Source organism: Denticeps clupeoides, chromosome 12 (genome assembly GCF_900700375.1).
Source record: "Denticeps clupeoides chromosome 12, fDenClu1.1, whole genome shotgun sequence".
Classification (NCBI taxonomy): domain Eukaryota; kingdom Metazoa; phylum Chordata; class Actinopteri; order Clupeiformes; family Denticipitidae; genus Denticeps; species Denticeps clupeoides.
Genome location: NC_041718.1, coordinates 18438761 through 18462133, shown reverse-complemented (window position 1 = coordinate 18462133; position 23373 = coordinate 18438761). Strand labels below are relative to the sequence as shown.

At 44.3% G+C, this 23373-nt stretch overlaps 1 protein-coding gene across 1 annotated transcript in view; it reads left to right on the top strand.

Annotated features, from left to right (window-relative positions):
- Nucleotides 1-7580: 7580 nt before the first annotated feature.
- Nucleotides 7581-23373, top strand: part of prickle2b (prickle homolog 2b) — a 54590-nt gene continuing 38797 nt past the window's right edge. The window contains exons 1-2 of the mRNA XM_028999360.1: nt 7581-7654; nt 7900-7988. Coding sequence (XP_028855193.1) covers nt 7613-7654; nt 7900-7988 — 131 coding nt within the window. The 5' untranslated portion in view covers nt 7581-7612. The remainder of the gene's footprint in view (nt 7655-7899; nt 7989-23373) is intronic.

The window sequence follows — 23373 nt, the reverse complement described above, 5'->3', positions numbered from 1 at the left end:
CACACAAGCCTCACTTTAACTGAAATATCATACATAATAAATCAATAACTAAACAAGCCAGTTTGACTGTAATGTATATTAATATCACCATGACTCCTATGGTCATTGGGCGGTTTTCTTACGTTCACACGTCATGTTAAGGTCTCTGCATCCTCTGATCTCAGTAAACAGAACTCAACACAACTTACCAGCAAAACCCATTGAAAGGCTGCGCACTGTTCACAGGCGACAGGTCGGGGGTGACAGGAGGAGGCTCGCTAATCGGCATTCAGAAGACGAGGCAGAGCATGAAGAGAGCAGCCCGCTGATGAATGACAGGCCACATACTGCACCTGAATGTCAGCTTCCCACACTCAGAAGCTGAAGAAGGTGCGATGACAGGAAAATTGGGTTTGACCGCCTGTGCCACGGCGCTGTATCAAATCTTCCGAAGAACAGTCTGTGCCATGTTCCCGTGCTTGTGACCATGAACAAGAAAATCAGTTACTGTCACAAAAAAAAAACATTTCCCCATTTCTGGAACTCAGGGTTTTTATTAACAGTTTGGCCACTGAAATTCAATCAGATTCATCATCAAATTTTAAAAATGTCCCACTACATGAAAAATTGACTTTGAGATTATTTAACACCGTTAGAGTTCCACTAGCCTGACTTTGATCGGATCTGGAATTTGGCCCCTTATAACGTCATACGGAGAAAGTATGATTCCCCCCCCTTAAAAAATGCAGATGCTTGGTAATTAGATGCAAAAATGAACACAAATGTTTGTTTTTTTTTTGTTCCGTCACGCGTGACTATGAGGAAATATGACATTGTGAATTAAAGTTCCTGCGCCGAGGATCAAATGTCTGCAGGAAGGCGTTCCTTCCTTGGTAGATTGTGTGGCAACTCGGTAATGTCTTCTCGAACGCTGCTAAATGTTAACATGACATTGTAATACACAGATGAAAAGGTTCCACATTGGCCGGGGGAGAAATGAAAAGAGGAAAGGCAGCAGAATGATGTCCTTGTGTGACCGACCCTTCATAGTCCTGGTTTCAACACAGGCAAGAAGCCGTGGGGCATGATGGGAAAATAAAGAGCCCACAGCTGCTGCACGAGCTGCTTACAGACTGCGAGAACTTTCATCAGAAAACTTCAGTTCAGTCATTAAAATAGATTCCTGCAAAATGTGCAAATTGCCTAAAAAATTGTATTGCTTAAGAGTTTTCAGTTTTTGTTATGCCGTTGTGATGCCCTGCACACGGTGACATACAACGAAATGTGTCCCTTGGTGAGCAGTGGGCAGCCCTGAGAACGGTGTGTGGGGATGGTGGCTTGGCGGTTCGGGATTTGATTTTTCATGTTTCTGAAAATTTGGATGTTTATCGGCAGTCACAGCTTTTTGGACCACAGATATAATAAAAAAAAAAAGTTGGTTAAAGCATTGAATGAGTCTAGTCCTCCTGGATACAGCTATGTACACCAACCTCGCTTAACTGGAAGAGGAGGTGGCGTTGCAGTAATTTATAAGGATAACCTCGGTATTACTCATAAACCCGGACCCGGACTCTTTTGAGATTCTACATACCAACATAACTCATGTAGTCTCACAAAATAAAAATCCTAAGTTCATTCCATTGATTATTATTTACAGACCCCATGGACCTTATTCTGAGTTTCTTAGTGAATTTACAGATTTTGTCTCCAACTTAGTTGTATCTGTGAATAAAGCCCTAATTGTCGGCAACTTTAACATCTACTGCGATAAATTAGAAGACTCACGAAGAACAGCATTCCTGTCTTTATTAGACTCAGTTGGAGTTAACCAACATGTAACAGGACCTACTCATGAAGGTGGTCACACGCTCGATCTTGTACTGACCTTCGGTTTAAATATAGAAGATATAGTTACTCTTCCGCTATCTGAAATGATCTCAGATCATTTCCTCATCGCTTTTAAAATATGTTTCAGACACAATAAACTCAATCCCCCTCGTTATAGAGACAAACGGACTATTACATCAAGTACAGCACAGAGGTTTATTAATACCTTACCAGATTTATCAACGCTGATAAACTCACCGTCAGACCCCACTGAACTTGACCAAGCGACCAAATGTCTAGAATTAACACTGCGTAGTGCGTTAGATATAGTCGCTCCCCTCAAAAGGAAGATAGTAAGAGATAAAAACTTAATTCCTTGGTATAATGATCACACGTGCTCGCTTAAGAAGACCGCCCGGAAATTAGAACGTAAATGGCGTCGAAGTAAATTAAACGTATTCAGAATAGCATGGACGGAGAGCCTACTTAAATATAAGACGTATCTCTCCTCGTTAATAGACAAAAACAAAAAATATCCCGGATTCCTGTTTAAAACTATAGCCAAACTAACCAGGAATAATACAGAAACGGATACTACCACTCAATATCATCCTAGTAGCGACGGTTTTATGAATTTCTTTAATACTAAAATAGTCACGAACAGAGAGAAGATTAAAAGCACAACAAATAGCTCAGCCAATATTTCTATGGAAAATAATATTCAAATAGCTGACCACAGATTAGAACGCTTCAACTTTATTAAAGAGCATGAATTAATAAAACTAATCTCATCGTCAAATCAATGTACTTGCGCTTTGGATCTGATTCCAACAAGGTTCCTTAAGCAAGTAGCACCCGATATTATAAATTCTACCCTCAAAATTGTTAACTCGTCGCTTAGTATCGGCCACGTACCAAGTTCGTTCAAGGTAGCAGTCATTAGACCCCTGGTTAAAAAGCCTGATCTTGATCGCAGTCAGCTTTCAAATTATATCAAAATTATATCCGTTATATCAAAAATCTTTATATCAAAAAAGCTGAGCACATACCTAGACAGTAACAATATCCACGAAGTATATCAATCGGGATTAGACCTCATCATAGCACTGACACAGCGCTGGTTAAACTGGTTAATGACTACTGGCAGACTCCAGTGAAGAGACAAGCAGATAAATCCTGGTTCCTGACAACTGCTAAGCGAGGACATAGCATGAAACGAACCAGAGGGTCACCACAGCCACCACCACTGTTACAACTACGGCTTCAGGGATCTTCAAGTGGACCAGTAACATCATTGTGGAAACGTAAACTAGACCATGACACTGGACTACATCCTGGACTTCTTCAACCCTACAACTGTAGGACTTATTATTATATTGTACAAATCATCCCCAGCCCTGCACTGACACCATTTGCAGGCTCACTCTACCCTGGAAGGGGGTCCCTCTCTGTATCACTCCTTCCCAACGTTTCTTCCTTTCTTTTTTTTTTCTCTCTCCTAGAGTTTTTTTCTGTGGAGTTTTTCCTTGTGTGCAGAAGGTGTGGGGGGTGTCAACTGTGGGGCTTGTCAAAGCCCATTGAGACATACTGTATGGGATTTTGGGCTATATAAGATGTTGTTGTTGTTGTTGTTGTAAGATCACATTCTACAAAGGTGGACAAACATGATGGTCTATTCAACACCAACCCTCTGTGATACCTATTACCATCTCTGGATGACTCCCAAGGTTTCCTCCGTATTTTTCTACGTGTGGAGAATTTTTCTTCCTTGTGTGTTTTCTGTAAGGATCTATTCAAACTCGTTTAGACACACTGATGGGGATTTTGAGCTGCATTGATATTTTTGATGAACGGGTTTCTAAAAAACAAAAATTGCATGAAATGTTGCAGCCTTCAGAAGTTGGTCTTATTAAGCCTCAAACAACTGTGCTGCTGACACCTTGTGGTGTGAAAGCAGAATCTGGATGGCTGTCTGGACTGGCCATGATGAATGGAAACTGAATGTCAGGTGAAGTGAAGGTGAAGTGATGGTCATTGTGAAACACTGCAGCACAGCACACGGTGACACAACAAAATGTGTCCTCTGCTTTTAACCATCACCCTTGGTGAGCAGTGGGCACCATGACAGGCGCCCGGGGAGCAGTGTGTGGGGTTCTTTGCTCAGTGGCACCTTGGTGCATCGGGATTTGAACCAGCAACCTTCTGATTACGGGGCCGCTTCCTTAACTGCTAGGCCACCATTGGCCCTACATGTGATGATGAGTACACGTTTAACCTTTGTTGCAGCCTCCTTGTTATAATATAAAATAAGCTACAAGCGAGATTTGGAGCAATTGGTTTTGTTGCTCGCATCTTTGTACTTATTTTTGCACCGTACGCTAGATGTGATGTGTGTAAAAAAAAAAAGAAGCCCATTTGGCAGTTGCGAAGCAGGGTGAAGAGGGTTTGATCTTGGTGTGACCAGCATGCATGGTGATGGACTCAGCCCTCCTCCGTCAGTGGGTGGCGTAGATGGTTTGAAGCTGACGGAGGTCAATGACGTCGGATTCCTCTGGCTCCTTTTCCTCAACCTGATGTGTCCATGGAGAGAAGCCTTACTGAGCAGCTGCTGCTGACTGATGAAATTTGAGTGTCGGCTGGAATGAAACCTGGCTGATAAACTTTATTGTCTTAATTTAAAGTGTACATTTACTGTATCGGTGGTAGATTTTCCAATTTATTCAAAAGGCAATTTATTGCTGAAACTTTTTATGACTTTTCCTCTTGATTCCACCAGATGGCAGTAGAGTAACAGCAATGTGTGGAGGTGACTGTGGAGGAGACGTTCACTGTCCACTACCTCTGGCATATCAGATATAAGTCACCATCTACTTTATTAGGTACAGATCCATCGTACTGTGCTAATGTGCTAATTCTTATTTTGCTCTGTGGCCAGTATTTTGACCAATGGATCATCCGGAGGTATGATGATGATGATGTGGTAACAGAGACGTCATCCTGCGTCCACACCCTGTAATATGCAATTAACGCAGACAAGGTTAACCTACAGAGAGTCTTTAATAAAGTGTACAGTATTGAAATAGATAAACCAACAAAAGGAAGAATAGCATCTATATGGACAGGGCATGCAAAAAGCGCAAAGCCAATAACAGAATTCCTCAGGAATTGCTAATAAGGTCTTTGAAAGGATCTTATTCAATAAGTGCAAGAGCTTAAAGGCCAAAATGTTTTTGTGAACTTTGCTGTAAGAAAGCAGTGCTCTTGACAAAAAATTGTCTTTTACACTTTAACTCCACGTAACTACTTCTCTTAGTCTTTTTTGTTTACACTGAGAATACAAATGTATTTTTGTCTGAAGCTTTTTTTGTGTTCACCCCATATTGGCAGGTGTTTTTGAGTTGTGTCATTGTTGTTTTTGTTTTTTTGTATATTAAAAATTGCTTTATTACTAGATTATTACCATTAAAATATTACTATGATCATGTCTTATTTGAAATATATTTATTGTATGTGCTTATGTACTGTGTAAAGCAGTAAAAGTGAAATGAACGTACATTTTGTGGTGTTTTCCTGTGCAAATATGTATATTCAAACTCTGTGTGTAAAATCTGCCTCAGATACTTTAATGCAAAAGTGTATGATTTATGCACAAATGCGAATATGGGGTTAGCTGTTATTTGACGAATGAAGTGGCCTTGACAGGCTATTTTTCTGTCCACGCGTTCCTTGAATAAACTGCACACTACGCTCGCCTGACCTCAATATGCCAAGCACCGACCTTCAGACTTGCTGAACGCGGCGTTCGTAGACGTTCAGTCGCTTTTATTACTCTCCACATACACTGAGGAGCTCTGCTTTAAGATTTTATAGCCGCTTGAAGCTGGCATTCAGGTGTAAATGTGTCTTCATGTCCGTACTCAGATCTTTGAAGCCATTTTGTGCTGCTAGGAATGGTTCAGATGGCTTGTTTGTGTTAGTATGCACACTCGGAACATTAAAACCATGGCCATAGGGCAACACGAATATGTATTTTATGCCAAAAAAAGAGTCCATTTTATCAACTGTTGTCCCTTTTTGGACGTCTGCTCCAAAAGCCCTCACTGTGTTGAGAGAAGTTCATCGACATGCCTGTAGCTCCCTTGAGGAGCCACCGTGACCCCGAAGCATTTGGGTTTGTCACCACGCTGCATGGAAATGGATTTACTGGAAAATCTGCAGACGATTCCGGGGCGATATGAAAGTACTTTTGTGCCCTGGCGCTCTCTTGGCCAGGACACGGCGCTCAGCCCACACAGCAGATAAGATCAGACACCGGAGAGCGCACAGTTTGTAGTCTGCGGCCCAGGGAAATCCAATTAAACGTCTGATGGACCCGAGCAAGCAGCTGAACTCTCCGTCCTCATTCCTCCATTCCTCCCATCCTGCCACTCGTAGCGGCTCAGGAATATAATATGCTCTAAACAATAATCCTCTTTGGTTTAATATTGTCTGCTCTGTCCCATGACTTTCCATTTTAAATAGTTTCTTTGATTTCTTTCTGATGCTTGTTTATTCAGAATCGCCATTCAGAACATATCTAAGGACAATTTTTGTCACGTTTGGGTCTTATGGGAATATTAACCATGATTGGTTAGAAAGTAGGACTGTTTTTTTGTTTTTTTACTTGCTGTTGGGGTGGTGTTGCTGATGGAAGTCATGTTTGGACGTTTGACCTCACATCATTGTAGTGTTTTCCAAATTTCTATATAATTTGTAGAAGATTTTTGAATTTTGGCTCTGGGGTCTGAAGTCCGAAGTCTTCAGGTTGAGAGGGTGGTCTTGGAGATGTTTAGTCAGGCAGTTCTTCCCTGACGAATGGGAGACAGGATTCTGGCACTCCATTACACCAAGAGATTGTGAAACCGGAGAGTAATCATGAATTTTTCGGTCGTCCTCTCTAGTCTGTATAGATCATGATGTTCAAAGGATCAGTCTTTGGCAAGGAGGGATAGAATTTTCCCTCCATGGCACTTCTGCCAGGACCTTCTCAATAGTGCTCTTCTCCTAACTTGGCAAAATGTCCGTCACTCCCCTACCACGGCGGGCTGATCAACGGTATAAATGACAAAGTAGCAATGATTTTAAAAGTAAAGAGAGCTCCTTCTGTTCTTCAGCCACAGTTTAACCGGCGAAATGTCCAAAACACACAGCGTGAGTCACAGTTTATTCCGAGTGGCAGAGGTGGCCAGAGGTGGTGGCACTTCAGGAGCTTCCAACTCTTACCCAAGCTGGGAAATATCTACACGAATAAAACATTTATTCATATAGTCTTCCTACAGAATACTATGATTATCTGACATGACATTAGTGACGTAAAGGGCACTGTTTTTAGAATCGCTGAGAACAGTTACTCTGGGCATAATGCACTTTGCTTGTCTATTAAATGTGTATTAACGAATAAGCTTTTCATTTATGCTTTAATAATGTAGAACGGAATCATGGTCCCTCTTATTGTTTTCAGGTTGTGGTGTCCAACCTTAGTAAATACTTACTATTTCACAATATGTAATCACCTCAGGAAATGCTCTGGATCCCGAGTCCGATGAAATCAATAATTTTATCAAAATGTCAAAGGATTTTCAGATGTAATCTGAGGTATGTAACCGATGTTCCCGATGGGTTACCTGTGCTAATTTGCATACGACCCTTTCTATTGGCTGAGGCGTGGCAGGGGCGGGGCCGGCGCGTCCGGAAACCGCTCCGTCCCCTTCATTCAATATTCGCCGATCGCCGAGGGAGGGTTCGGCTCGACTGGGATCCAGCCGTCATGTTCCGGCGCGGCTCCAGAAAGCGCCAGTCCGCTCAGATGGTGAGTGAATCGCGTTTAAAACGCTTTTTTTTGTTTAACGTAAAGTTGTAAACGCGGCGTTCCTGGAATGTGCATCGAATGTGCATTTTTGCATCGACGCGCATCTTCTCCGGACAAGTTCGGACTGTCCAGCACTTCGCGATAGACGAAGCAATAGCATTCGGCGCAGATGAGCTCGACAAGACGACATGGTCGCAGTCCTGTTCTCCATTTTTCACCGCATGCTTTCTTCTCGCTCCTTCCAGCTCACCATCGCGCCGGGTGACCCGGGGAAAGGGCAGCCCTGTAACGCCTGTGGAGAGCAGTGTCCCGGCTTCACGCTGCACAAATGGAGGTAAAGTGGCTCCCGGGGTCTCTAAGGGGACTATAAGTGACCCCCCCCCCCCCCCCCCCCTCCTCCACTTCCTTCCTTTTTATTCTGAGAACATGATGGGAGGCTGTGGTCACCTGGATATTCCCGGCACTGGTCCAGAGTTATGGTTAGATCTACACTAAATCTCTCGAGGTTAACTTTTGCGGTTGTCCCACCTCCCTTTGTTTGTGAGCGTGGGCAGGGTGGTTGCCGGGACCATCGAGCCCTCATCGCTGTTAACTATTACACGGCAACAGCCAGCTCAGGAATGCGGCCTTAATCACCCGCCTATAAAAGTTCGGCCTTTTCCGCAGCCAGCCGCTCTCGGACCCTCCTTATCTGTCGGGAGGCGTGTTTTACGAGCGAGCGGGGCGGTATCAGCCCTCGCACCCAGGGCCCGGGCAGGACGTTTCCGCGTGTGCCGGGCCTGATAGGGCCGCGCGGCGCTGCTGTTTGTTCTGGTATTTGGCCACTGTCTGACCTGAGATGCAGAGATTAGGAACGGAGGCGGAGGCCTGTGTGGTATGTCAGCCAAATGCTCGCTGACCTGAAGTCCCTCGGGCAGAAGAGGCGAGATGGACGGGCAGCATCAGCTGACTTTGGGCCTGGTGTGGAGACTGTTGTTCAGAACGCACAAAACCAGGACCGGACAGGATCTGGAAACAGCAGGAACCTCGGGATCTAGTCGTATTGTCCCCTTCACTCACTTGGATGCATTTTTTTAGACTGGGTCCCTGTTCATGAATACTTTTGGAGAATTAAAACTTGATTTGTATTTAGTCGAATGGGCTGCAGACAAATTATGATTACAAATATTACTAAATTTACACTGTATGACATATTGGCCGTTTCCATTTTTTTTAATGAATCTGTAACTAAAACTGCAAAGTTTGTCTTTATCTGGTAGTAGCCTAGCGGGTAACACACTCGCCTATGAACCAGAAGACCCAGGTTCAAATCCCACTTACTACCATTATGTCCCTGGGCAAGACACTTAACCCTAAGTTGCTCCAGGGGGGGACTGTCCCTGTAACTACTGATTGTAAGTCGCTCTGGATAAGGACATCTGGTAAATGCTGTAAATCTTCCCAACAGTGACTCTGAAATTACCTAAAAGTGTAAAACACTCAAGTATTAATGATTAAAAAGTGAAAGCGGTAATTATGTCGAAGTTGATATGTAGAGAGGGATGGGTCTCCTGCAAGCCAAAGATGGAGAATAAAATTGCACTGCTGCTCAGAGAGCAATAGGAGTCTCTTTCTCTACACACATCATGTTAAAGAAAGGAGATTCTGCAAAAACAGTTTAGGTTTAGCCATTTTTGATCAATTTTTGATGGCTTTTTTGGTAACAAAATCGCGTGCACCTTAGATGAACAGTGGTTCGTTTTTCACTGGTTTTTATTGGTTTCTAAGACTTTTGCACAGTGCTGTCTGTCCATTTTTAGTTGATGAGCCCATTTCCCCCCCAGACCACTGTAATTTGGTGTCCATCGGACATTTATCCCCCATTTTCAAGCAGGAAGGTGTCCTGTTGTCTGCCTGGGGTGGATATGATCAGGTCAAGTTGAGGGTACACCGTAACTGGGCCGAACTGTTGAAAAATGAAGAAGCTAAAGAGTCTCCTGGACTCAGGGGCAGCCATGAAGGAGCTGTACATCTCAGAAATCTCTAAAATATTTACACTCCTTTTTCCTAAATGTTCAGGGCGTTCTGCGCGTCATAAAAAGCCGTCCTGGGGTTTAATGTTCCTTTTCTCGCATCCAGACGTCGGTGTCTTCATGGCTGTGGCCGCTGAGCCTTGGCTAATTTCGGTTTCATTCCGCTGGTATGACCCTGTAACCAGAGATCACATGCAGTATGTTTAAATTGGCTTTGACAGGCCCTGCAGTTGACACCTCACACACTTTGAACGGAAAGGAAAGGAAAAACACTTAAAAAGTCAGTTTTCCAACAGGTGTAGTGGTGGATCTGTCCATGTGGATCTGCCCGAGGCATTGGACAGAGCAGAGTGGGTTGTAGTCCAGTGTCGTGGTCCACGGTGTCTGCGATGGTACTGGTCCATGTGAAGATCCCTGATGTTCTGGTGCATTTCATGCTGGTACGTCTCATCAGCAGCTCAATGCCAAGAACCAGGATCTAGAGACGAATTAAACTCAGGTGGCTGGAGTGGTCGTGGTAGACGTTGAGTGCAACAAGCCTTTAAGGTGGGTTCAACCTTGCTGTTCTCGCGGGTTGAGTCGTAATTGATGCTAAGAAAATGAGATCGTAATGCTTTCCGTCTCCTTCCAACTCGAGCTGGCAAGAGCGAAAGTGAGGCAGCGGTCGGAGGATTTACCTCCATCTGAATTATTAATGTTTGATCTTTTTTTTTGTTGTTCTCCTTCCCCCTGCTAATGAGGCTTGTTAGCGTTAGCTGTGTGAGCGCTCACCACGCTAACCTGCCCGCAAGGGTCACAGCGACTAATCGTCGCCAAGAACCGAATGTCTGGTCCTTTCGCCAAAGAAACAGGAAGTCATGATAGTGAGTTCTAAAATAAGTATTTTCATCCCGGCACCTACTGCGCCGTTGCTTGAGGAGTGTGGTTATTTGGGAGACAAAGGCGTCTCTTGTGCGCCGGAGGCCCGAGCTGAAACACTAGCTGAAGTGCGGAGAGTAGCGAGGGCCGGGGGGGTGTCTCTCTGACGTCTGTCCTTCGCGTAACCCGATCGGATCTGCATAACACTGGCCCCCTCCGCCATTCACCGTGTTAACAAGCAGCCCAGTCAAATAAATCCATCAGGACGCCGTGGCATATGAATGGGCTTTCAAGCGGCGGCCAAGGAGGCCGGAGCTGGATGGATGGCGGTGGGGGGGGGGGGTCCAGAGGACATCAAGAGGTGATGCGGTGTATTAGCATGAAAGCATGAAATATTCACCGCTAACGGGACTGGGCCGCTATCTCGCACCCGCAGCGCCTTTGATGTGGAAACCGGCATGTTCGGTAAACTGCACTCGGAAGGTCGGAATTTCTAAACTTGTTTACGTTGGTCTCCGAGGCGCTTAGCAGATCCACCGATTCACGTGCCCGTATCAAACTAAGGCAGAAGGAGGTCATTAATCTTGGCTTTGACCTTTTTGATCTGCTAACGGGCCTCCTCCACGCCCCCGTAAACGGCCCTGGGACCGGGATTAGCCGTGTCTGTGATGCACCGTTGCCTTTGATCCAGTCTAATTATAACGCTTTTATTTATTCGCGGATATTCTCTCGTGCGTGCAGATCTGCAAGGGAGCAGACGCTGAATAGGAGAATTAAAGATGCATCTGGGTCAGGTGACGCACAGGGGTCGCAGATTGAAGCATTTTCACCTGTAAAAAAGTGTACATCTCCCACGACTCTGTGTGGCCTTCTGTGCCAGGGTGGGTTTCATACGCTGTCAGTGTTTTAATCTCTTAATATTCAATCATTTTGCCTTTTATTTAATCCTTTCAGGCTGTAATTACACCTTCGAAGTAGCAGATTCTTAGTGGGGATAGATTAGTATTTATTGCTTTTTTAAAATTAGATTTTTCTTGAGCTGTTTTTTTCCGGATTCTTTGACCCTATATGGTTCCTTGGTCTGCTATTTAGACTTTCAAATGTTCATGAGCCTGAATCATTGGGTGCATTTTATTGTTTAAAAAGCAACAATTGGGTATCCAAGTCTGAAGTAGCTCACGCTGTGAGCTTGTTAATTTTAACTGGCCAGATATTCCCGGTGTCTTAAAAGGCCTCATTGAAATTCACAGCCCTGCCTGGCTTCATCTGGTCGAACATTTCACCACTTAAAACTGCCACAAAGGAGGTGTGTTGACTCCGGGCCCGGGGCCTTTGTAGAACGCGAAGGGAGAAGGAGCGCTGTGCCAAAAATCCACACAGTCAGCAAAAGGGGACCCAGAGAGAGGGTCCGGGTCACCTGCCAGCGGCCGGCCGGGCCGGCTGAGTGCTCTCCAGGCCTGGCTGGCTGCCTGCCTGCTCCGCCCACTCCGTTTTCATTATGCCGTCAGAGGCCATGTAGAAGCACACCTGCTACTGGTGCATGTCTCCTGGACCTCAGGAATCAGTCAGGATCCTCGAGTATAGTACAGGCCAAAAGTGTGGACACACCTTCCCATTCACTGGGTTTTCAACTATGAATGAACACATGTGGAGTTCTGTACTTAACAAAAAAAAGGCGAAATAACTGAAAACATGTTTTATATTCTAGTTTCTTTGCTCTGATTACTGCTTTACACACTCTTGGCATTCTCTCGATGAGCTTCAAGAGGTCGTCACCTGAAATGCTTCTCCAACAGTCTTGAAGGAGTTCCCAGAGGTGTTTAGCACTTGTTGGGGTCCAGCTCACCCCAAACCATCTGGATTGGGTTCAGGTCCGGTGACTGTGGAGACCAGGTCTCCACTTTTTGTTAAGTACATAACTCCACATGTGTCCATTCATAGTTTTGATGCCTTCAGTGAAAATCTACTAATGTAAATGGACATTGAATGATAACGTGTGTCCAAACTCTTGGCCTGTACAGCACACGTGTTCTTCGTTTTCATGATCACACTTTGAGTTTCTTTGTAACAGCACATTTATAACTAACTTTCGTTTTGATTTTCAATCAATAAATAAATACAATAAATTCACCAAATTATTATGCAAATATTTTAGTTTTTTAAATTAAACTCATGGATAGTTTTGTGTCTCAGCGTTCTTTGGATCTGAAATCAATCTTGGACACCTGTCATAATTAGTTTGCCAGATGGGAACACTTCTGCTCAAGCAGTGAACATGAAAATAGAGAACCAGAGAATTCCGAAAGGTCAGGATTTAACATCACAATTAAGAGGGTTTCAGAACCTTTGGAGCATCCACAAGCAAAAGATCTATTAGGATGGGAGGCAGTTCACATCCAAACAGCAGGTCTGGGAGGCGATTCTGACATCCTTTAAAGGTCAAGGTCAATGGATGCAAGAATGGTGAAGCTGCTATCAAATAAGCTAGTTGAATGGTCAAGATGTGACTTGACCTGTTCAGATGCTTTTAATTGAAATAGCTTTAGATTTATTTAAATATGACCTAATGCTGCAAATTTAACAGATGATCATTTTTAATATATATAAATTGTTCTGAAACTCTGTTTTGCGTAAATAATTTGGAACAGTGCATTTTAAGTTTTTTATTTTTGAATAAATCATTGGGAGGTTTGTTCAGCAACATTCAAATTATACTGTAATAGTTGATTGCTTGTGCTGGCTCTAATTTGCATGGACTATATAGAAAAATATAATTTGCACAATAATTTGGAATGCAGCGTAGAAAGTTACATAACTACAACTGTTTTATTTCTTTAACCCCATGCTTTTACATAGAAAATATGATATTTTTTTTGCTTATTTTTCTATTGATGGGTGTGAAATTGTCTTTGTAATCTTCAATAAACTACCAATCACATATGCAAAAGTTCCAATTGTCCACCAAAATGTTTCGTAGCTGAAATTGGATGATACAATACTGCTAAATAACCAACTAAAACAAGTTTATTCCCGCTGTAAAATGTAATGATAATAAACGTCTCTTTCCTTGTTTTGGTGAGATTTGGTCGATCTGGACATGTAGCTCATCGTGTTGAAGAAGGTGTGTTGGTGATGAACTTCAGCTAATGATGGAGATGGAATAGCTGGCACAGAAATAGAACGTCCATTTTGTCAACTGGTCCATGATTATATATGTGTGTGTGTGTGTGTGTGTGTGTGTGTGTCTGGCTTTTCTGATCGTAACACCACAGATCTCCTCAGACAGGTGCCGTGGCTCTTTTATTACAGGGCCGAGGCAGATTGGGATCAGAGGATTTGCTTAAACAGCGGGGTTGAGCTCAGAGAGCCAAGAAGAGAGGATAAATGATGCCGACTCATCAGACAAGAAAGTTAGGGAGTGAGGAGGTGGTCTGGCGTGAGATGTTTGCCGTTTGTGGTGGGTCACGTGGTGGTGGCGGACCGACCACAGACGAAAGCGTCCTCTCAGGTGTGAAATAGTGTCCCTCTGGCATCTAGATCTCGGGTTTAATATCTCCATCCCGCTTTGACACTTATTTAATTCTGATGGTGGTTTAGGAGGAGGGCCGCGCGGCAAGTAAATGGGCGTGTAGCGGGTTTCAGGTTATTGGAAACCATATATTTTGGTAAGTGACAAGTCCGGGGGGGGGGTTCAGATGCAGTTTATGGAAAAGGGGAGAAATCCAAAGTGCTGGGTGTGTTGAGCACGTTAACAAACGTTGTTAACGTTTTCAAGTAACCATAAGTGCTTACAGCTGTCCCCTTTAACCAGAGCGATTACGTCTGCTTCTGAATCTCCGCGGTGTCGTTTGGGGGCGACTGAGTCTGCACTGAGACTCCAGCCTCCTCTCAGTTAAGGGCAGGGCAGCAGACGGCTAATTCACCCTGAGTTTCCCCGCCACTGATCCTGGCCTTAATGGTGGCTTACGAGCCTGAGCCCACTTTGAACTGTCAGAGGAAATAAAGTCTTTTGTGTGTGTGTGTGTGTGTGTGTGTGTGTGTGGTGAGGAGGAACTGCCTGAGTGCTGGGCCTGGTCTGTAATGGGTTATTACAGTTATTACACACACATACACACACACACACAAAACTGAGGGAGCTGCACCTTCGTGTGAATAAAAATGACTTTTAAACGCGAAACAACATTCAGTTCATTAATGCGTGTGTGTGGAATAGCAACTAATCTTCCTCCACTAGGCCCCCATTGGCTGGGTTAGTTAATATAATTAACAATAGTGCTATATAGTACAGGAAATGTGTATGGTATCCTGACTGAGCAGTATTAATATTGGCATTATTTGTAAAAAGACAGGTAATAAGAGTTGTTTTAGTCATACGTATGAAGCATGTGACTGGTACAATGAAGAAATACTACTCTCTTGTAACATAATTGCTAAAATTGTTATTTTTAAGGCTAGAAAATCAGTATTTAGGGTTTAGGGTTCACTATATATGCATGTTCATATTACAGTATTGAGCCTGTTGTCTTGTTGAGCGCTGAGCGTGTGACAGGAGCTCCGGTTTCTACCCTTGCCCCCCAATTGGCTGGGTCTGTGTATCAGCTGTCGTGGCGTCTGTAGCACATTTGGATCCGGCTCGAATCTGAGATGGTGCCATGCGATTGTGTGTCTCTGAGCGTCTCAGACATGAGACAACATTTGACGCGCAGCTGTTCAGACTTCTTGATCTGACTTCTTTTCTTTTTTCTCCAAGTCCTCCTCCAGTTGCTGACATGCAGTTTTCACTCTGTTCATTCGTTACTGGTCTTCAGCAGACGTGTCTGGATTTCTGTACAGATGAGGTGGTGCTACTTGGCCAAAATGTCATTTAACTCTGATGATGACTTTTGATACAATAAATGTCAAATGCATCTGAAAGTTTATGTTGTTTAAATTGAATTATGTCCAGATTCAAGGGAAACATGGACCTGACGGCACACAGACACGAACAGGGCAGCTTTATACAATCATAGACAGGTGAACACGATCAGGAACCATAATAAAACAGGACGAACATGAAACTCCGGGCCCGGAGTAGCCCCTGCTGGACCGGATCGTGACAATGTCATTTTTTTTAGGTCTTACATGACATATATCTTTGAAAGCGATTTTCTCTTAGTAAAGATTTAGAAAGCTCAGAGTTTGCATTCTCGCACTTTTTCACTTCTCTCACGTCTCTTTTGACTTATATTTCGTGTTGTTTTCAGTTTTTACTTCACACCCAAAATCAGCACTCAATGCGAGTGTGATCACCTTATGGCTGCCTGGCTGTGAATCTGATGTGTGTGTGTGTGTGTGTACAGGTTCAGTAGTGTGCATGGTGTGGGCAGGACTGCTTTAGGGGTGGATGAAAGAGCCCTTAGACTCTGAGCTCTCTGGTCTCTAGTGGAACAGGAACCATTGGACATGCTGCACCAGTCTGGCCGCGAAGGGGCGGATTCACCCATCCCGACATTCACCTAACTCTACCTCCACCCATCCCTCCATCCCTCCCTCTGGTCTCACTTCAGACGGAAAGAGGACTAAAGGGATCCAATCGGGCTCCTTCTCTACTTCAAAAGCAGCCTTTTGAACTATTTCTTTTTTATTTCTTTTAAGTTTTTAGGGATCCACCTTTTAAAGACTCAACATTAACATCTGTGGAAATCCCCTCTCCAACCCTCCGTTTGCCGTGGTGGGTTGATGGCCTTGTTCTTTCAGCAGAATATGTTTTTGTGCTGGGAGTGTGACCCGGTGTGCATGGCTGAGCTGCTGCTTTTAATCGCTTCCTGTAAAAGCTGGAGGGAAAACGGAGCTCTTTCCATTTTTCTATTGCTGATGGATAATTTTGAAGAGAGTCCAGTTGCAGAAATATTTAATATGTTTGCTTCATTCATAACAGTTAGTGTTATAAGTTGATTTGTGGCTGATCTCAGAAGATCTCAACTAATAATTTTTTTTTTTCTTAGTATGTGCTGGACTTGTGTTTGGGTTTGATGTGTGTGTCCAGCAGGGGGCAGTGCACCTCTAGCTGAAGGGGGACCGCCTGCGCCACGCCTCAGAATGCTCTGTCGACCGCGTCGTACCAGAAGGAGACCGCTTATTAAAAATGACATTTCATTTGTCTTCTTCAGCCGGTCACCTCCAACGGAGGAATTTCATCCGTCTGCAATGCCGCCAGAGTCGGCAGTACGGTCTGGGTGTGTGAGACGTGGTGGCAAAATACAAACTGCAGCTGTTAAAGCTGAGCGCTGTCAGGTCTGAAGGGGAGTGGACACACATTGATGGTTCTGGTCATGTGAGGGGACGAGGTGACTCCTGGGTGACAGGATGAGCGCAGCGGCCTGTGGTTCTGCGAGCTAATGTGCAACCAGCAGTCAGCAGGAAATTAAGAAAAGCAAACACCGAGTGCTCTTCAGAAATCACACTGCAGAGTGTGTGTGTGTTGTGTGTGTGTGTGTGTGTGTGTGTGTGTGTGTGTGTGCTCATGCTTTGCTCATCAATCCATCTGTGAAGAGTTGGAGAGGAAGAAGAGGTGGAGGGCAGAGACAGGCCTTTAATAAGAACTGAGGCAGTTCCAGCTTCCTGTGATCGCAGACCGAGTGCGGCACCCAGAAACACCACACACACACACACACACACACACACACACATCATTTTTCTGTCTTATCTCTATGGAGACACTGGACTGGGCAGAGAATCGCGATGCAAATCCAGACATCACAACCCTGCACATCTCATCGCATAAATGTTACAGTCACTTGCAGGACTTGACCCAAATTCCAGAAAGAAACGGATATTCTCTGCTCCTTGGATTTCAGAATTAGGAAAAGACATGTGACTTTCCTACCGGCAAATTTCAATTTGAAATTAGGGCTTCATTTAAACATACTAACACCAGTTGTGCATGTTAAGCACACAAATAAAAAGACTGTTGGGTCTTCATGCATGTATGGAATCAGCTTTTTTTTAATGTATTTCAATTTAAAAGGGGAGTTTACTGCATCGTTTGTGTGCTTTCTTAACCCAAGTCTGACACCGACTTACACACACACACATCCACTCGTCACCCGGAGCACTTCCTACCTGAGCGGCAAATCGGAGTTTATGTTTCCCCCCGTAACTCCCGAAACCCGAGAGACAATTCAACTTTTCCCTGTGCCCAGCAGTGGTTTTATTATATCGACTTGAAATGAAAAATCTTTATACTTGCCTTTTTACTCCATTTTTTGGGGGGTTTTATTTAACAGCATGTAAATCTGTTACTTCAGTATTTTTCATGGTTTTAATGCCTTTAAACATTTTACAGCTAAGGAATTAATAATAAAAAAATGACTTTCATTTCACCACAAGCGAAAGCTTTTATAACAAAGTCCACCATGAAACTCTCCTCGTTTCCCAGGCAACAGCACAGTTCACACCCCTGATGCTACCTTGACAACTGACTGTGATAAATGAATGGGGCAACAGTGACCCTAAACCAAACAGAGCCGGGCTGGACAAACAGGCCGGAGGTCTGACAAAGAGGGACGCAATCAGTCAGCTGTCCACACGCTGTCCCCTCATGCATTGTTTCCTTCGACTTCTCCTGCTGACCATCGCTCGTATCAGACATGTGACACTTAAAACTATAATTATTCCAGTTTTACATTTTACATTTACAGCATTTACCAGACGCCCTTATCCAGAGTGACTTGCAATCAGTAGTTACAGGGACAGTCCCCCCCTGGAGACACTCAGGGTTAAGTGTACTGCTCAGGGACATAATGGTAGTAGGTGGGATTTGAACCTGGGTCTTCTGGATCATAGGCGAGTGTGTTACCCACTAGGCTACTTCCATCCTGTTTGACTGTTTCCATGTCAACAATGGAAACAATTTATCATTATTCCAGTCACATAGTCCATAAGAGTTATATTAAAATAATGTGGCCTGTCATATTCATTATCATCGCATACCCATGGATTTCATAGTCGCATAATGGATGAGAAACATGATCATTACCATTCATATTAATTCACCATGAATTCAATTTGATTTTATTACACCTATTTCAATTTTTATAATCTTCATGATGCAAATTGAAGTGCATACCTTCAACTTTCTCCCTTTTCATACCTTCCTTTTAATGCCTTTTTGATATTTTGGAAGGAAAGTGCAATTAAAAAAATTGACATGGTGAGAGATTAGAATTCATGTAAAACTGAATCATCTGAAGACCAGGGGCCTTCAGTGGATGTCTCTTCAACTTGATTGGCTCCCAACCCTGTGCCCCCAGTAACAAGAAACCACAGTTGGCCCGAGAATCTGTCTCCCTTATAAATGACTCCCAGAGAGTCATTTATGTTTAAATACGATAGTCTTGTAGCACCCAGAATAAAAAATAATGGCTAATTAAACTCGTCACCCGTTTTTTGTCTTCAAAGCCCATAAATTCCCTTTGACAGTTGACATTCTGCGTCCGTGAGACGCCGGGCCATGACATCACGGGTCGGTGTAATGTCAGCTTTAATACTTACCTTCCCCATGGAGTAGAGGTCTTGAGACGTGCTTTCATTGTGAGGTCATAGCAGAAGAAGGGGGAAAGGTCGTGGGCCCCATTTTGTTTTGTGATGTTGATGGACATTTTTGAGATGGAAACTCAGACCTGCTGAAGGGTAGCTGATACTCAGAGTGTGGGACTGTGTAAATTATATCAATACAGTTCACACACATACTCTACCGGCATCTTTTGGATAAATACCTTCAAAAAGAAGATATTAATAAAGGCTTTACTGTAGTCATATCATCATAAGGCTATAAACCACATATATAGATATTTTTGCATAATTCTATCCATGTATAATTAGCTAATTAATAATATTATAATTAAGGCATTCTCAGTTCCATTTAAAGCACTCTGGAATAATAGCTTTTGGAGACCACTAGGGGGCGTTTATAATTCTACATACTCTACATGATATTAACTCTAATTTTGAGGTTGATGGGCAACCTTACATATCATGTCACAAATCACCCTGCCATTAGGATATCAAGCCTGATAAATATCTGGTCAGGTTTCTGCCAAGCTACAGCCAATCAGAGTGCAGCACTTGGAAAGGGGCGGGGACTTCAAATTCTTGCTGTAGGAAAGATTAAGCTTTTTTTTTTTCATTTTTGATCATTGTGAAAACAAGTAGTTTTAGTGCTTGTTTTTTTTTATTGCTAGAGGGTTGCATCAATTTTGGATCATTTGGGCAGCGATCTAATGATTTCAAAGTTGTAGTTTCACATTTCTGTTTGGCAGAAGGAGACATATTTTGTGTTGATGGGAATCTGGCCTGGGCGTGGACTGGTACCCTGTGCAGGAGTTACCATCAGGCTGCAGCTTCCAAGCAACCCTGGCCTGGATAAGCAGGTTTAGACAGTGGATGGAAGGAACGTTCCGGTAACACGTCCTCCTGCCTACACCGGGCCACACCTGTGAAGGTGAGCCTGACGGACCACCCTGGTATCAGAAGTGGGCTACAGAGTGTTATTTTGGGAACGTGATTTAAATCCCCACACCGTGCTGAGGTCTCCCCGTGATTAAAGCCCCCTCCTCCACCACGACGTTTATCGTCTGCCTTTGTGTGTGTGTAATGAGCGTGAGCTGGATGCCCGGTTTTTATTTATTTACTCTAGCGGCTCCTTGGCCGTCATTAAATTCCCCTCTCATCTTAATGTGTTTCCCTATTTAATCTTAATTATCCTGTAATGAAGAGTGTATACACAGGTCTGGGTCAAATGGAAATAGTCTGAAGGATGGGAGGATGCAAGGAAAGGGAAAACGTTGGAAAAACATCTGTTTTGTGGGACAGTGGTGGCCTAGCGGGTAAGGAACCCAAAGTGCCACTGAGCGAAGCACCGTCCCCTTTCACACTGCTCCCCTTTCATGGCTTGCCCGCCGCTTACCAAGGCAGATGGGTTAAATGCAGAGGACACATTCTGCTGTGCTGCAGTGTTTCACAACGACAGTCACTTCACTTTCGCTTCGTCATGTGCACACCCAGGACTTCACTTGAGTTCATGTAAGTTCATTTTCCTCCTTTCCAGAGTACAAAGCCATTTTTTTTTTATAGTTCCATCTGTGTCGAATCACGTCCTGGCCCTGTTTGTTTGTCTTGTAATGCGTTTTACCAGCGAGACGGTTTATGGTGCTGGGCGTGGGGATAAGACGAGCGCACCACGGACTCCCCCGCGCACTGAGGCTCCGCCTTCAGGCCCGATAAGCAACGCTGCAGGCAGCCGCCAGCTTCCGATCCACCGGGGAAACGTTTCGTCTCCCTTATTTAACATGAATAGCGTGAATCTGTCTTAATTAGCCTGGAATTGTTAATCCATCGGCTGTTAAGTGTGTGTGAGTGTGTGTGTGTGTGTGTGTGTAGTGCATGTGGGTGCCTTCTGTCCTGCTTATCCCAGTGCTCCTGCTGCTCCGCAGCCAGATTGGGTTTCTGTTCTTTGTGTTGCCCTCAGGTGGAGTATGGTGGTGTGTGTGTGTGCGCATGTGTGTGTGAGTGGGGGGATGACATTCAGCAGGTGCTAGATACCCCCCCCCCCAAAGCCGTAGGCATCAGATGCCCGGGGGTCTGTGCGCACCATGTGTGTGGTGTGAGCGTGGGCGAGCGGGTGGGTGTCTGGCGCGGGTGTCGCCACGACGTGCGAAAGCGTGACTCCAGAAGCACTGATCCTGGCCGATCTGCTGGTCATTTGCTCTGTGCCTTCACTGTCATGGAAATGATGCTGTCGTGGTCGTAATGGGCTGATCCCACCCGTCCCATTCCCATACTGACCCTGATAATCTGGCGCTGGTGTGGCACGGGCCGTCTGCAATGACCCCAGGTCACCAGCTTGCCCCCTGGGAACATTTTCAAATGCGAACTACACGTCATTTCATTTTAGAATTGTGATTTCTTTTTGGAATAATAACAAACTCCAACCACAACTGCCTTTATTTAGCAGGAATAAAAAACTGCCCTGAACAATAAATGAAAATTAGACATTTATATAACGGCATATTCATAAACAGACTTATGAGCATGGAGGATAGATCCAACAGTGATATCCTGTTAGTCTGCTGGGAGCGACATAATCTTTACAACATGTGTTAAGAAGGAAGTCCATATACCAAACATTTATTAATTATTAATGTTTTCGAGCTATGCAGCTCATTTCCACACTTGAGTTTAAGTTAAATTGCTTCATTCAGCACCGTAAAAATGGACCAGTCTGTGATCTTGGGATCTTAGAGCATAACTAGAACATGCAGACTAAGTTTGCCATACATTGATAAAACAAAACAGCAGACTTTTTATTATTGTTGAGGCTGTTTTTTTTTTTTTTTTGTCCTGTTTTCTTAATCTCACCCTCGTCCCTCGTTCTTTTTCTCGTTCTCCTCGGCTCTGATGGGCTGGACAGCCGGCAACCTTGACTACAGTCGCTGGCAGTCTCCCCTCGTTTGAATTGGAAATGTTTGCTGAGCACACTTAGTATGAATAATGAATCCGGGGTACCAGGGGACTGTTTGAAGCTCATACGTGTGTGTGTGTGTGTGTGTGTGTGTGTGTGTGTGTGTTTGGAAAAGGCAAAAGTGTGACAAGAATAAACAGTGAGTTTCGCCTGGCCTCAGAAAGCGGCATAAGTAGATTGCATTAAATCGGTGCAGTGTAAGAATTTTACATTACAGGGTGCAGTGTGTACCCCCTCCTGCACCCCCGCCCCACGGCGGCCATCAGGTGACAGCAGCTATTTCCGGCTGGATTCAAGCCGACGCCGTAAACACGAAACACTCGCTCTACCGCTGTAGGAAAACTGGACCGATGAAAGATCATTTAAAATATAATCTTCCGCAAGTTGCCGAGAACAGTCTGCTCTTGACCCCCCGGCACCTGCGGTGCCACCTTTGATGCCATAACCTTCGGTGAACTGGGCATTGTTTATAGCAGTCTCAGCTGCCATCTTGGTGATTAACTTTTATCGGGTAAAACTGCGGTTGGCTGCTTCGGCTGTACATTGGCTAGATCAGTGGTTCCCAACCTTTTTTATTGAAGCCCCCCTGGCCTGTGCCCCCTTGCCGGGACCCCCCCGAACCCCAATCCCTTCCCGCATACACACATTAAAAGAATAAAATGATCCATCCCAATTTTTTGGTTTGTTCTTATTCTCTTACTAATTATGAGTTTTGGTTGTTGTTGATTATAAATTTAATGTTTACAAAATGACCCTGACGGGGTGGTTTTTTTTAAACTTCTCAAGCCGGACCGTGACCTTGTCAGGGCAGCCAATGCATATCAGCCCTCATTTTTTTTTACCATGGTCCTACCCATATCCTTCCCTGTCCTGCAACCCTTCCATTTGGGTTTCAATCACCCTAAAACTAATAATTATAATCATACGCAGATTCATAGGATTTGTAGATTTGTCACGTTATCCAAGTTGCTACTCAGTCAACTTGGTACACAATCCATACACTGTATTCATAAAGTCCTTAAAAATGGCTAAACCCATTTTATTTATTGGCGAATAAGAGACCTCAGTGGTTATGTTGCTAACCAGCAATTACGGATGCCTTAATTCTATTTAGTTCTATTTTGCCGCAGATGTTTCCACTGGCTGGTCAGTTGTAATGAGACCCCATCGAGGTAGCCGCAGGGGTCCGGGCGCATACATTAGCTGCGGGCGATTGACTGTCGGCTGTGATTAATGACGTGAGGCAAGTGGCCGTATAGCCGAAATGGCTTCCCGCACGTATACAAAGGGCCGCGCTGGCGTGAGCTGCGTCCACGGACCCGGGCGGGGGACCCCGCAGCTCATCAGGA